Here is a 15,371-nt window from a genome sequence, read left to right as displayed (position 1 = left end):
AAGGGGGGATCCTGTCCAGCTGCATCCCTGAAGGCAGCTCTGGCAGTAGGTTTGTCCAGGAGGGCTGTGCCCACTGCCAGAGCATTCCAGGTTTGGCTGGGCAGGGAGGTGGTGGGTCCAGATTCATGAAGAGCACGGGTAGGAGCCAGCTGCCTGTGGCCAAATCCTGCCTGGATCGCTCCAGCAGGGCAGGGATGTGATGGCAAATTGTCACAGGAGAGTCAGCCTCATCCTGGGATGTGGCTCTGACAGGAGCAGGGACTGGATGTGACAGCAGCCTGGAAACAGCCTTGGCTGCAGCCTGGATGAATTCTAGGTCCAACTAGAGAATGTTTTTATCCTTGCAGGCAGGAGCCCTGGGCTTGCTGGAGAGCAGGAGCACAGGGCTTGGGCTCAGAGGATGCAGGATCAGCCCCATGTCCTGTCCTCACTTCCACCTGCAGGACAGGTGGATTAATAAGGGCACCCAGCTGGCTCCTCTTTGGGAATGGGTGGGAGTCCCTGGAGCAAGGGAACCCTGCCCCCAAGGAAATGGGAAGTGGGGACCCCCTAGGGACTGTCTGGGCCTGCTCTCTCCAAGCTTGGATGTGCATCCCTGTGCCCCAGCCTGGCACAGAGGGGGAGTCCTGGGGAATGTTGAGGGGCTCCACTGACTGAGGGGGACAGTGGCTGCTCTGCTGGTGGCAGCCAGGACATGCTCCTGGACACCTTCTGAGGCCACCAGCACCAGCAGATCAAGGAACTCCCACTCCAGTCCCTTCCATGGATTTTTTCCCCAGTCAATATCCAAATCCTTCCCTGTTCCTCACGTTGATTGGAGCTGTGCTTTGATCAGCCCCCAGACCTGTTCCTGCTCAGTGTGCTCCTGTCCTGGTGGGTTTTCCAGCTGATCCAGGAGGGGTTGTTCTACCCAACACTTCCAAACTTCAGGGCTCCCCAGATCCAGCTTAAATTAGAGTTCTCTGAGGGCAAGCTCTGGAACCCAACTGTAAATGAAAATTCCAGTGTAAAACACAACAGCCACAGCCTTTCCTTGCTCCCAAGGAGGTGAGCTGCTCTGGAAGCAGAAATTCCCAATAAAGGCTGGAAGGCAAGAGCAGAAGCATTCCCTGCTGAGCTCCAGCCTGTCCAGGGGGAGGTGAGAGGGGCTGCCAAGGGGGATTCATTAAAGTTGGGGTTTTCCCACAAAAACTGCAGGATGTGTGGCCGATGGGCTGAGCCAGCATCACCCTCAGGATGTCGTGGATTCATGGAGCTGTGTGACTCCCCTGGGGGGAGGAGGCTGGGGATTGCAGGGTGTGTGGGGGGTGTGTTACAGCAGTGGCAGGAGGTGACAATGCCATGGATCACCGGGGTGGGACACAGCCACTGTGGGCTCATCCATGGGAAAAGGCTGTGGGAGGAGGGCTCCAAAGCAGGACGGGGCTGAGGCTCCTTCCCACAGGGATGGCTGCTACCTGATCCCAAGGGATGCTGCAGGGATGGACTCACTGTCCCCGGGGTGGAGGTGAGGAGCTGCTGCCCAATAGTGAAGCCCGAGCCAAAGTGCCTTTGCTGGAGCAAGAGCTGGAGTAATTTATCGGGAAGCTTTTAGGGAAATGAGCGGCTGCTGGGCCCCTGCCAAGCGCAGCCCCGCTGGGCTCTGCCCGTGTCCTCTGGCAGCTCTTGCTGGGAGAGGGGGACGGGAACTGGAGTGGGAATGGGGACAGCATGTGGACTGGGGTGAGGACAGGACAGAGAGACAAAAGGAATGGAATGGGGGTAGAGATAGGGTCAAGGATGGGCACTGGGGGAGGGGAGAGGGGCAGGGATGGGGAGGAGATGGAGATGGGATGAGGATGGGACAGCAGTGGGGATAGGAAGAGGGGAAAGGGACAGAGAGAAATGGAAATAAGGATGGGACTGATGATGGTGTTGGGGATGGAGACAGAGACTGGGACAAGGAACGGGACTGAGACAGGGGTGGAGCTGAGCCTATCCCACACTTCTTGCAGCACAAGAGAGAGAAACAACCATTACCAACTTCTTCCCTTCCTATCCCAAACACTTCCCAGAGCTATGGAATCTCTGCCCGGCAATCCCCGCTGGGGTTGCTGCCACTTTTGCTCCGTTGTTCCCATGTCCACGGAACCCATGCAGGGTCCTGCTCCCTCCCACCTCCCCTCGCCCGCGGCAGCCCCCACCCCCCGGCACATTCCCTTTGTTTTCGCCTTTCCTGGCGGTCCCTTAATTGAATTATCCCGGAGCATCTCTGTTGCAGCAGCCGCAGTGATCGTCGCCTCTGCGGCAGAGCAGGGACGCGGCTGGGACCCCGCTCCGGGATCCCGCCTGCTCCGGGATCGGGAGCTGCCATTCCAAACCTGCCCCAAGAAATCCGTTCTGCCGATTCCCATTAAAATTAATTGAGCAGCTTTGAAACGCTGAGCTTGGGGGATGGCGTTATTCCTTTTATCTAATTTTTTCTTTTACATTATTGTATTTTCTGGCAAATTAAATTGTCCTCTTTTTTTTTCTTCTTCTTCTTCTCTTATGTTTATTCACAGTGTCTATAATAGACCCTGTTAAAAATAAATATATATATATACACACATGTCTCTGAGGCCACGTGGCTCCTTTGGAAATGCCAGTCCATAAAAAATCCAAACTTTCTGCAGGAGATGGATGAAATTTCATTACTGATGCGGAGCCTCCCGCACTTTGCGAGGCAGCCGGAGTGATTTCATTGCCGTGGAGCATTTCCCATTTCCATTTCTCATTTGGACGTTCGCTTCAATTTGTTTGATAAATTAGAGAAGATCAAAAAGAGGCCCCACCCAAACCCCAAATCAATAAAACGCCACCAGTTCCTCCTGGCATCCCAAAAATGGGGTGTCCCCCTGTGCTGCAGCAGGGTGGGAATTGCCATGCTGGTGCAGGGAAACGAGTTTTCCCCATGGGAGCACCAGGGAGGTGAAGTTGAGGATGTCCCAGCCCCAGTGTCCTGGGATGGGCTCCTCCAGCCCCATTCCCAGCGGGAAGTGCCCCATTGTAGGGGAGCAGCAGCTTTGCCCAATTCTCTCCCAGCCCCAAGCACTTCCCCTGTTTTTATTTATCCCTTTAATCTCTTTGCCATTAAAAATGCATCGCTGGGGGCTCGGGGAGGGCGATCCATTAGGTGGGAATGGTCTCCCACAGTGCACACAGATGTGAGGCTGTGAGATTCCCAATGTCCCTCGGCCTGGGGGCTCACACCGGGGCCAGGCCCCAGTGGTGTAAATCAGGATTAACAGGGTGCTCCCTGCCACCAGCCTTGGGGCAGGATCCTCAGCTTGGCCCAGGAATTGTGACCCTGTGGAGCCTCTCTGAGCGCCCCAGACACATCCTGGTTCCTGCTGGAATTACTGTTAATCCAGGTGAAAGCACTTCTGGGAAGGGGCTTGGGCTGAGCATCCTCCTCATCGAGGCAAAGGGGAGTGAAACATTCATCAAACCAAACATAAAATATCAGGGCATGAGACATGGAGAGGGGGATAAAAGCTCTGGGATCCATGGGAAGAGGCAGGAGTGGGGTGGGGGATGTGGGAGCTGCTGGGAAGGAGCCAGGTCCCACTGCCCCAAAGTTTAGGGATGCTCCAGCCCCCAGAGTCTGGGGGTCACAGCCCCCCAAACCAGTGCCCACCTCCCGTGCCAGGAGGACTCAGCAGCACCCACGGGTGCTCCCAGGGCCCCACCCCATCACCCTCCACCCCAGCATCTCCAGGAGCCCCCACAGCCCAGAGCGCTTCAGAAATCCCAGTTTTATTTCAGATCGGAAACAACCAACCAGGAAGAACAAAAAAAAACAAAAACAAAAACAGAAACAAAAAACCAAAAACAAAACCACCACCCCAAAAACCCCAAAAACTCCAAAGAATGAGAAACGGCCCCAAATCCAACCAGTCCGTGCCCAGGTGGGTGCTACATACAGGCTGGGGGTTCCGGGGCGTGCGGGGCTCCCCGGCCTCGGGGTCGCTCCAGCTCTTCCCAAGGGGGGTCGGCTCAAAGTGCATCAAGCAGGAGGTCAGGAATGTCCCCGCACCGGGCAGCTGGGGAAACCGAGGCACGGCACGGGGACAGGGAGGGGCTCTGGGGGGGTGGAATCCAGCCCTTGGCAGCCAAGTCCATGCAAACGCTCCCGGCTCTAGGAACCATCTCAGGCGCGTGTATTGCTTAGGGGATGATTTGGTTTATCCTAAATATGAGCTCTAACGCTAGATCGGAGAATCCGACGGGATCCGCCGCGGGAGGGGGCTCACGGGGCTCCATGCACGTCACATGCACTCACGGGTCGGATTTTGTCTGGCGAGGGGGGGTCGGTGTCGGTACCAAAGTCTCCGTGCTCTGCCCACAGCAGCGACGGCGGCGCCCGGCACGGCGGGGCCCCGGCGCGGCTCTGTCCCCTCGGCTGCCCCCCGCCCGGGGGGGTCACGTCTCTGGGCCACAGATGGATGTACATAGAGATATTTATAGATATTTATAGGTGTCTCCTCCTCGCTGTCGCTGCGCGTCCCGGCGGCGGGGCTGCCCCGTTACTTCATCCCGCTGCGCAGCACCTGGTTGGCGGCGATGAGCATCACGCTGATGATGAAGGCGATGGCGAAGGCGCAGATGAGGCTCTTCCGCACGCAGGTCTGGCGGATCTGCTGGCTGGAGCAGGCTGGGGGTGGGACAAACAGCGCGTTACCCCCATCCCAAATACACTCTCCTGGTACTAAGGGTAAGCAGTGCTATCCCCGTGGTTTGGCATTCCCGGAGCCCGGCACTCACTCTCCACGTCGACGGGGCACTCCTCGGCCGTGCCCATGTGGCTCTCCTCCTCTGTCATGATGATGTTCTCGATGTCCTTCATGGACAGGTGCTCGCAGAAGGTGTCGTACAACAGCCGCTTCAGCTCGTCCACCGTCAGCTTCTGCATGTCACACTGCGGGGACCGGGGGACTCGGGGTGACCCCATGGCCGGCAGCACAGGGGGCTCCGGGGTCCCCCAGAGCCTCTGGGTGTGGTGGTTTGGGGGGGGTCACCCTGGAATTGTCTGGGAAAGGCCCTGCTGACACCCAGCAGAGCGGGGGCACACAGAGCGTGCTGGCACCAAATGTGGCCTGTTCGTGACAGGGGCACAGGGGGTGCTCCCTGACACTGATCCTGAACCTCATCCTGCTCCTGACCCTGACCCCAGTCCTGACCTTGACCTCAATCCTGACCCTGAACCTGTTCCTGACCCCAGTCCTGACCCTGGCCCCACCATTAAACCTGAGTCCTAACCCTGAGTCCAACCTGAACCCTGATCCTAAACCTAGCCTTAACCCCAACCCTTAAACTATTGCTGACCTTGACCCTGACCCCAAGGATTACACTAACCCTGAACTGGAGCCTGAGCTTGACCCTAACTCTAATCTTAAACCTAATCCTGACTCTTAAACCAACCCTAACCTCATCCTTGACCCAGAGCCTGACTTTCAGCCTCAGCCCAACCCCAATTCCAGCCTTGACCCTCATCCTATCCCTGATCCCAACCCCAACCTTGGCCCTGACCCTGAGCCTTCCCTGGTGCAGGTTCTGAGGTGATGCCCCAGGAGGGGATGGGGGTGTCCCTGCCTTCCCTTGGGACTAGGGGGTGTCCCTACCATCCCGTGGGGGACAGGGGTGTCCCTGTGTTCCCAAGGGGACAGGGGTGTCCCTACCTTCCAGAAGACGGTGTCGAAGTCGGTGCCGTGGAACTTCTCTGGGATGCCCGAGGTGGAGAGCTTGGGCCCCAGCAATGTCACAAACTCCTCAAAGTCCACCTGCCCATCACCTGTGGGACACAGGGCTGGCTGTCACCCCCTGCCTGGCCATGGGGCACATGGGACACTCCCTCTCCCAGAAGGGGCCCCGTGGGTGGTCACAGATCCCCAAAACCAGTTGGGGACCTCAAGATCAGCTGGGAACCTCCAGCAAATTAGGGAACTTCCGACTTTGGCCAGGATGCCCAGCATTGGATGGGGCCCCCAGTGCCAGCCAGGACCCCAGGACCCACTGGGGACACCCTAATACCATCTAGTCCCCCCAAAATGTGATCTGGGACCCCAGTGCTGGCTAGGGAAACCAAACATCAGCCAGGACATGAACATGACCTGGACCTCAGTTCCAGTTCCCCAGCTGGGACCTCAATGCCATCTGGAGGCCTCCCAGAGCTAACTGTGGACCACAAATATTGGCTGAAGACCCCCAAAACCAACCAGGGACTCCAACACTGGGTGGGGACCTCCAACAAAGTTTGGTGTCCCCAGCACCAGCTGGGATGGCAACACTGGCTGGGGTCCCCAGTGCTGGCTGGGACTCTCACTGCTGGTAGAGCAACATCTGGGGACCCCCAATGCCATTTGAGCCCCTTCCAATGGGACCTGGGGACACCCAGTGTCACCTGGAGCCCCCAGTACTGGCTGGGGAAGCCCAGCACTGTCCAGGACCCTGAACAACAGTTGGAGCCTGAATTCCAGCAGGGACCCCAATTCCAGCAGGGACCCGGTGGTGGCTGTGACCCTGGGGGTGGCTGTGACTCTGGAGGTGCCTGGTGGCCATTCTGGCCGTGTCCCCTGGCAGGGGGGGACGCTGGCATGGGGCTGTCAGGGCAGCACTAACGATGAGTAATGAGGGGAGCGGCGCCTTGGCAGCGCTGCCGGAAAGGCTTTTAAATGGGGGAAAAAGGAAAAGCAATAAATTAAGGAGCTCCTTCAGGTCCTTATGGGCGAGGGAGGGGTGGGGACAGGGTCACGGTGGCAGCGAGTGCTGGAGGGTGATGGGTGCTGGGTGCTGAGGACACGACCCAGGGTGCAGGATCCACCTCTGGGGGTGGGATCCAGCCTCGGCAGCGCGGTCCCAGCAGGTCTGGCATCCCACAAACATCCAGGATCCTTAAATCATCCCAAACAAAGCTGCAGTGGCAATGATGATGATGATGATGATGATGATGATGATGATGATGATGATGATGATGATGATGATGGATGAGGGGGAGGCTCCAGCGGGAGGCAGAGCCTGGCTCAGTCTCATCCCACATCCCGTGTCTGTCCAGCACGTGGGGTGGAAATACGGGAGCATTGTGTGTTTCACCCTGCTTGGGGTCCCGTCCCCGTCCCCACCCCGGGTTGGGGGGCTCCTACCGTCCATGTCGAGGCGCTGGATGATGACCTCCAGCTCCACCTCGTTGGGCATGTACCCCAGGGAGCGCATGGCCGTGCCCAGCTCCTGCTTGGAGATGAACCCGTTGCCATCGCGGTCGAACACCTTGAAGGCTTCCCGGATCTCTGTGGGGGCAGCAGGAGTGAGTCTGGCTGAGCTTCCTGCTCCAGCCCCCACAGAACCCCTGTGGGGGTCCCGCCTGCCCCCCCAGCCTCCCCAGCAGGGTCCCACCTGCCCAACAGACCCCAAATATTTGCCCCAATTCCAGTCACCCCGAGCACCCACCCTGCCCCTTAAGCTACTGCTGCAGCCGAAACTGCGGCGTTCTGCCCTAAAACCGCGGCGTTCTGCCCTAAAACCGCGGCGTTCTGCCCTAAAGCCGCATCCCTGGCTGTGCCTGAGCCTGGGGTGCCACCAGGTGGGCACTGCCACAGGGGCATCCCCACGGGGCCGCAGCATCCAGCCGGGAGCATCCCTGAGGATCCACGGGGGCTGGGGACTGTCTCCATCCCGGGGTCTCGGGGTGGGATTGTGCCCCATCCCATGGTCCTAGGGGTGGGTCTGTGCCCCCATCCTGGGGTCCAGGAGTGGGTGCTGGAGCTGTGCCACGCTTCACCCAAAAAAATCCCAAATCTTGGTGAAATTGCTGCAGTGTTCAGCACTGTCTGGTGCAGAGGAGATGGAACTGGGAGCTTTGGGGGTTTCTGGCTCAAAAGGAACCCCTGGGATGTGGGGGAAGGTCCCTGCAGGGTGGCAGGGAGATGCTACAGGGAAACTGAGACATGGCCTGAAGTCCCTTGACTCCACCCCACCTCCTGCTGCACGCAGGACTCTGCTCCTTTTTGGGGCAGTTTCTGGCTTTTTGATGCCACCTGATGTGCGAAGCTGGAACCAGGCTGATGGGAAAGGACCAGGGAATTTGTGTGGGGGACCCTGGGAAGCCAGGCCAGGATGTTGGTGCCTCTTCCTTCTCCATGTGGCTGCCAGGGGGACTCGTGCTGGAGAATCCAAGTGGGAGAAATGGGCTGTGAACTTTGGGGTTGGGGAAAAAACCCATATTGGGTGACAGTACTGAACCCAAGTGCTTGGGAACATCCCTGCCTGGATGGTGTCACATCAGTGATGTCTTCAAGGTGTTTTGGGGGAGTTTTGTGGGATTTTGGCCTGTCAGTCTGAGCTTCTCCATGGCCAGTGTCCCTGCCTGGGCAGGGAGATCCTCCAGCTTCTCCCTGTACTCCTGGGGGGCCTCACTACACTCCAGGCACCCCCAAAATTCATCCTTGAAGGATGCTCATCCCAAAGAGCTCCAAGGTGGCTCCTCATCAGGTGGCTCAGGGAGTTGGGGGACAGGCAAGGACAGGCCCTGGCAGTGGCCAGAGTGGGGTCCTGGCTCCCCACTGAGCAGCCCCTGCTCTGAGTCTGCTCAGCCCCAGTGTGAAGCCGTATCAGGATGTCACCGGTGTCCCCGTGCCAGGGGGACAGGAGGAGGTGGCAGCCCGTGGGGGTCTGGCACCTTGTGGGGTCCCCCTGGGGCTCCCATCAGTGCCATCGGTCCCCACTTCTGAGGGAGGGGGGGACACCACAGCGGGGACTGGGTGAGCTGGGACAACAGCCCAGGGACACGGGGAGTGGCACAGGGACACCAGGGAGGGGTGTGAGCACACTCAGACACACGGACAGACTCACGGACAGACACATGGGGAGACACACAGATAGACATGCACACACAGACACATAGCAACACACATAGACACACTGACAGACAGACACACTGACAGACACATGGACACACACACACACAGACACATGGACACACACACACACAGACACACAGACACAGCTGCAGGACTTGCACACACCCCACTGCAGTGAGGCTGGGACACCTCTGGCAGTGACACCGGACCTGTGCACACACACACAGACACAGAGACACATACACACACAGAGACACACACGCATACACGTGAACACGCACACAGACACACAGACACACACACAGACACACACACACAGAGACACACACACACACACACACACACAGAGACACACACGCATACACAGAGACACACACGCATACACGTGAACACGCACACAGACACACAGACAGACACACAGACACACACACACAGAGACACACACGCATACACGTGAACACGCACACAGACACACAGACAGACACACAGACACACACACACAGAGACACACACACACACACACACACAGAGACACACACGCATACACAGAGACACACACGCATACACGTGAACACGCACACAGACACACAGACAGACACACAGACACACACACACAGAGACACACACGCATACACGTGAACACGCACACAGACACACAGACAGACACAGACACACACACACAGAGACACACACACACACACAGAGACACACACGCATACACGTGAACACGCACACAGACACACAGACAGACACACACACACTCACACACACACAGAGACATACACACAGACACAGACACACGCACACACACACACACACACACACACACTCCTTATGGTGATGCTGTACTGGTGTCACACACCAACACCTTGCAGGGAAGTGCCCAGGTGTGCAAAAACACACACACACAGACAGACACACACACACATATACAAACATGCACAAACACACACAAAGACACACAGACACGCACAAGTACACACACACACACACGAACACGCACAAACACACATGCACACAAACACACAAACACACACATAAATACACACAAACACACACATAAATACACACACAAACACACAAACACACACATAAATACACACAAACACACACATAAACACACACACAAACACACACACCCCTTGCACGGACACTGTGCGTGCACACACAGGGACACAGCCAGAACATGTCACAGTGATGCTGTACCTGTGTGCACACACATTGCAGTGACACGTGTGAGTGTGCACACACAGCCCAGCACCTTGGAGCAATGTGCTCGTGCACACACACACGGGTGCACTCACAGCCCCCATGCACAGACAGGCATGTGCATGGATACAGCACACCCCAACAGCTGGCAGTGATGCTGTACCTGTGCATGCACACCCCAACAGCTGGCAGTGATGCTGTACCTGTGCGTGCACACCCCAACACCTCACAGTGATGCTGTACCTGTGTGTGCACACCCCAACAGCTGGCAGTGATGCTGTACCTGTGTGTGCACACCCCAACAGCTGGCAGTGATGCTGTACCTGTGCGTGCACACCCCAACAGCTGGCAGTGATGCTGTACCTGCGCGTGCACACCCCAACAGCTGGCAGTGATGCTGTACCTGTGCGTGCACACCCCAACACCTGGCAGTGATGCTGTACCTGTGCATGCACACCCCAACAGCTGGCAGTGATGCTGTACCTGTGTGTGCACACCCCAACGCCTGGCAGTGATGCTGTACCTGTGCATGTGCACAAATACACAAACCCCTTGCACTGAGGTACTGGTGCATGTACACACACACTTTCCGTGCAGTGATGCTGCACTTGTGCACACACAGACATGCACAACCACAATGCAGTGGTGCTGCCCCTGCGTGTGCACCCCAACACCCGGCACAGCTGTGCTTGTGCATGTACACACACAGAGACACACACACAGCCCCCCTGCAGTGACATCCCTGTGCCTGCACACCCACACCCCCCTGCAGTGGTGCTGCTGCACTTGTGTGTGCACACGCATGGACCTGCACAGCCACGCCACAGCAATGCTGCACTTGTGCACACAGACACACCAACACCGTGCACAGCTGCACTTGTGTGTGTGCACACAGACACACCAACACCATGCACACCTGCACTTGTGTGTGCACACAGACAGACACACCAACACCATGCCCAGCTGCACTCGTGTGTGCACACAGACACACCAACACCATGCACAGCTGCACTTGTGCACACAGACACACCAACACCATGCACAGCTGCACTTGTGTGTGCACACAGACACCAACACCGTGCACAGCTGCACTTGTGTGTGCACACAGACACACCAACACCATGCACAGCTGCACTTGTGTGTGTGTGCACACAGAAACAGCCCCATTGCAGCAAGGCTGTGCTGGTGTTTGCACACACACACACACACACACACACACACACACACACACACACACACTCTCCCCAGCAGGTTGCAGTGATGCTGTGCTCGTGCACAGGCACACAAACCCCTCTGCAGCAGGGCTGTGCATACCAGCCCGTCCTGCTGTGCCGCTGTGCACACTCACACAAACACCTCCTGCAGCCAGGCTGTGCATGGGCACACACACGTGCTGCAGTGACACAAACATGGGCCCAGCCACAGAGACTGGCACAGCCACACACACGGTGGCACTGGCACAGCCACACACACAGTGACACTGGCACAGCCACTCACACAGTGACACTGGCACACACACAGTGACACTGGCACACACACGGTGGCACTGGCACACACACGGAGCCACCCTGCAGCGAGGCCGTGCATGTGCATCCAGACGTGTGAGCACACCCCAGCACGCTGTGCAGGCAGGGGGTGTGCCATGCCTGTGCACACACACAGAGCCCCTGCAGTGAGGCTGTGACAGGCACGTCAGCGCACACGCACACCCTGCAGAGCTGCACACACACACACACACACATGCACACACACACACAGACACACACACAGAGCCCTTGCACGCTGGTGTGAGCACCTGCTCGGGGCTCCCAAATGGATTCTGGAGTTCTTCTCACCCCCAGCTCTGTGGCTCCCTGCCTCAGTTTCCCCACGGGGATGCCAAGGGCTCCAGGTTTGGTGCTGGACCAAGGGTGCTCTCCCCAGGCAGAGTGGGGAGATGGTGGGGTCACCCCCCCCGTGCCTCAGTTTCCCCCCTGGTGCCGGGTCTGGGGCCGGGGGTGCTGCACCCCTTTCCCCCGGGTTCCCCAGGGACACCCCAAAGCCGGGCACCGCCAGTGCCCGTCCCGCCACCCCGGCAAACTTTTGGGGTGGAAAAAGCCATTGTGGCGGCAGCGAGCTGAGCTCGGCCCCTCTCATCGCACGGGTGGGCAGAGCCCCGCCGGCCGCTCCTCCCGGCCGGAGTCCGGTGACACCGGGACTGCGTGGAGCTGCCGTGACCCGGGGGGTGGCACGGGTGACAGCCACCCCTCGGGTCCCCGCGCCACCAGCCACTGTCATATTATGACAGCGGGGAGGGGGTGACCCCGCCGCGCCGCGGAGGGGAAAGCGGCCCCCCGCCACTGCCGCCGGTCCCTGCTGTGTCATATTGCCACAACCGGGGGCCCGGGACCCCCGCACGCCTCCCCGCTTCAGCTTTCCTCCTTCCCCTCCTCCTTCTCCTCCTCCTCCTCCTTCTCCATCCATCCGCATCCCGCTCGCCCTCAGCCTCCCCACGGCGCCGGGGGAACGCGCACCCCGACTCCCGCACAGCCGCATCCCGCGGGATGGACTTCCCGGACCCCCAAACCTCCTCACCCCGCAATCCCACGGGATGTCCCCGTCACCCCCCCCGATCCCCAGGCAGCCCCCGCAGCCCCCCGAGCCCGCTCACCCTCCAGCTCATCCTCGGGGATCTCCACGGGGCGCTGCTCGGCGAGGATGTTGGGGACGGTGTAGATCCCCCGGTACATCAACGCCGCCGTCACCGGGTGGAAAGGCATCTTCGGGGCTCCCCAAAACCCAAAGTTTAAACCCAAATCTCGTCGGGTAGAGGGGGGGCTCCCCCCAGTCGGTACCGCCGGACGCTAAACACAAGTTGCCGGTACCCGGCGCCCCCCGCCCGGTACCCACCGGCCAGGGGGGGCCGGGGCGGGCGCTCCCCGTCCTCCGGGGCCGGCGGCGGGACGGGGCTGGCGGCCGAGCCCCTCACGGTGGAGTCAGGGCGCGGGGGGGCTCCGCTGGGGGCGGCCCGCTTCCCCCGCGCACATGCCCTCCCGAAGTGGAAACGGGAGGTGAAAGCATCCAAGCCCCGGTTAAATCCCGGTGCAAGCGGCGGCGGCGGGGGGGACGGCGCTGGCCATGCCGCTCGGGGCCCCCCCTCCGCCCGGAGCCCCCCCCCACCTCCTCCCGGGGCCCCCTTTCCGCCGGCCCCGGGCCGCTCACAGCCCCCGGGGAGCCGCTGCCACCGGGCCACGCTCCCCGGTGGGGCCCGGCATGGCGGGGCCGAGGCTGAAGGCGGCCTCTTCGTCTTCCTCCTCCCTCCTCCTCCTCCTGTTCTTCCTCCCCGCCAAGTGTCCCGGGCAGGCCGGGGCTCGCTGCCGCCGCGGTTCAGCCCCCGCCGCGCACCCGCCGCCCCCCCGCCGCCGCCGGCAGCCGGAGCATCCTCGGCCCCGGCCCCGGGAAGCGGCGGCGGAATCCGGGGAGCGGCGGCGCCGGGCGGGTTTTGAACGGTCCCGCCCGGGAAATGGGGCTGGGGGCGGGGGGGAGGTGGGGCCTCCCCCGGGGGGGGCGGCGGGGGGGGCAGTGCGGCAGCGAGGGGGGAGCGTCCCGGGCCGCAGCGAGGGGCAGTGGGAGATGCTGGGGGTGCTGGGGGGGCTGGGGGTCGGCAGGCAGGGCTGGGGGTCCCCGTGGCACCCCCTGTCCCGGCGGGTGCCACCCCGGGGTCCCCACACGCAGCACGCCATGGCCGGGGAGTTGTCACCCCGAGGTCCCGGCGCAGGGCACTGTCACCATCCCAGGCATCCGGGACTGTCACCATCCCAAGGGGCCATCACCCGCATGTGGCACCCCAAACCCAGACAGTCGCCACCCCCAGGTCCCCGCACGTGGCACCCCTGGGCGCTTGTCACCCCTGTGTCCCCACACCCGGCACCCCAGGCTGCCACCACCCCAAAGCCCCTGGACGTGCCACCCTGGGCCAGCCACCACCCCGAGGTCCCCGGGGTGCTGAGGGGTGACAGGGACCCCACGGCCAGACCTCCTGCTCCCACAGCAGAGGAAAAATGAGCCCTGGAAGAGGTAGGAAACAGGGCCAGGAGCAAAACCCTCCATCCCTGTCACCTGTTCCAGCCATCTCCCGCTTGCCCCCAGCCTTGGTCACATTTTTCACCTTATTTCTCACTTGGACATTGATTAATCACAGCTGGGCTCCTGCGCCAGGGCAGGTCCCCACTGTGCCATGTCCACACAGCATCCGTGTCCCTGTGCCATCCCTGTGCCACCCCTGTGACATCCCTGCGCTCAGGCACACGGCAAGGAATGCTCCCGGGAGCGGTCACACCTTCCCTCCCAAATCCCCCATCACCCTTCCCTGGGCTGGGCTGTCCCAGCAGCCCCCGGCCCTCTGGGAATTGGGGGATCACGGTGTCCCCCGTGCCTGGGTGGCAGCTCTGGAGGTGGGCACAGTGGCACAGGGAGGCTGCCGAGGCTCCTGCTCCGCACATTCGGAGGTGCCGTGGTGGGAGGGAAGGGCCTGGGGGCCGGAGGGACGCGATTCCCAGAGCTGGAACAGGGTGGGAGAGAGAAAAGTGGAACAGTTGGCACCTCCCAGGTCCTCACCGGCCACCAAGGATGCGTCAGAGCCACGGGGAAACTGAGGCACGGCTGGACAGGCTCCAGATGTGCCTCTCATCTTGGCGCTGTCACAAGAACCCCGAAAATCTTGGAACAGGATTTCTGCTGCTCCAACAACTGCTCCACCGAGCCCCCCCTCCCTCCTGCAGGGACACGTGCTCAGCCTCATCATCCAATTCTCCGCTGCCGGGAATTTTCGGGCTGCTCCGGCCTCCCGATGCCGAACCCTCCATCCCCCCCGAGCCCCAGGACCCGGCCCCGCGGCTCCCCGAGCCCGGCGCTGCCGCTGCAGCCGCCCTTGCCTTCAGCCAGCTGGGGTCCCCTTTCCGCTATTTTTTAGCAGGGAGAAATTTCCCTCTCCGGCAGCAGAAAACCAGCACGGCCGCGCTCCGGAGAGGGGATTTCAGGGATGAACAATTCCCGATGCTGTGGGATCTCAGCTCCAAGGGCAGGGCTCCTCCCGGGGAGTCGTGGCTTGGGGTGGATTTTTCCAACTCTGCTGAAATTCCCTCCTCCCCTGGAGCTCGGGATGGGTTGGGGCACGTGGATCTGTGACCCACAGGGAGTCTCCAGTGTCAGATTCTGCGGTTGAGATCCCAGCACTCGAAGGGGGAAGTGCCGATAATAACAAATGGCTTTTTGGGAGAAACAACCCCCAAAAAGCAAAGCCTGATTGAA

General features: G+C 60.4%; 1 protein-coding gene across 1 annotated transcript; it reads right to left on the bottom strand.

Moving 5' to 3' along the window:
• Positions 1 to 3,756: 3,756 nt before the first annotated feature.
• CABP7 (calcium binding protein 7) lies at positions 3,757 to 13,578 on the bottom strand. The gene is made up of 5 exons (XM_077187766.1): positions 12,733 to 13,578; positions 7,161 to 7,304; positions 5,700 to 5,812; positions 4,786 to 4,939; positions 3,757 to 4,675 (listed from the first exon to the last, which is right to left on the bottom strand). Exons 1-5 carry the CDS (start codon positions 12,839 to 12,841, stop codon positions 4,548 to 4,550), a joined length of 648 nt encoding a protein of 215 aa, XP_077043881.1. The 5' UTR covers positions 12,842 to 13,578; the 3' UTR covers positions 3,757 to 4,547.
• Positions 13,579 to 15,371: the final 1,793 nt, after the last annotated feature.

The sequence above is a fragment of the Agelaius phoeniceus genome, chromosome 18, assembly GCF_051311805.1.
Source record: "Agelaius phoeniceus isolate bAgePho1 chromosome 18, bAgePho1.hap1, whole genome shotgun sequence".
NCBI classification, from domain to species: Eukaryota; Metazoa; Chordata; class Aves; order Passeriformes; family Icteridae; genus Agelaius; species Agelaius phoeniceus.
Note: the sequence above shows the minus strand (reverse complement) of the source record. Positions and strands in the feature narration are given on the sequence as shown.

Excerpts from the sequence above, each read along its gene's own strand:
- CABP7 (XM_077187766.1), bottom strand. The coding sequence starts at position 12,841 with ATGCCTTTCCACCCGGTGACGGCGGCGTTGATGTACCGGGGGATCTAC. Across the intron at positions 7,305-12,732 it reads CCCCGAGGATGAGCTGGAGG|AGATCCGGGAAGCCTTCAAG; the intron begins GTGAGCGGGCTC and ends CTGCCCCCACAG. Across the intron at positions 4,940-5,699 it reads TCGACACCGTCTTCTGGAAG|TGTGACATGCAGAAGCTGAC; the intron begins GTAGGGACACCC and ends CGGTCCCCGCAG.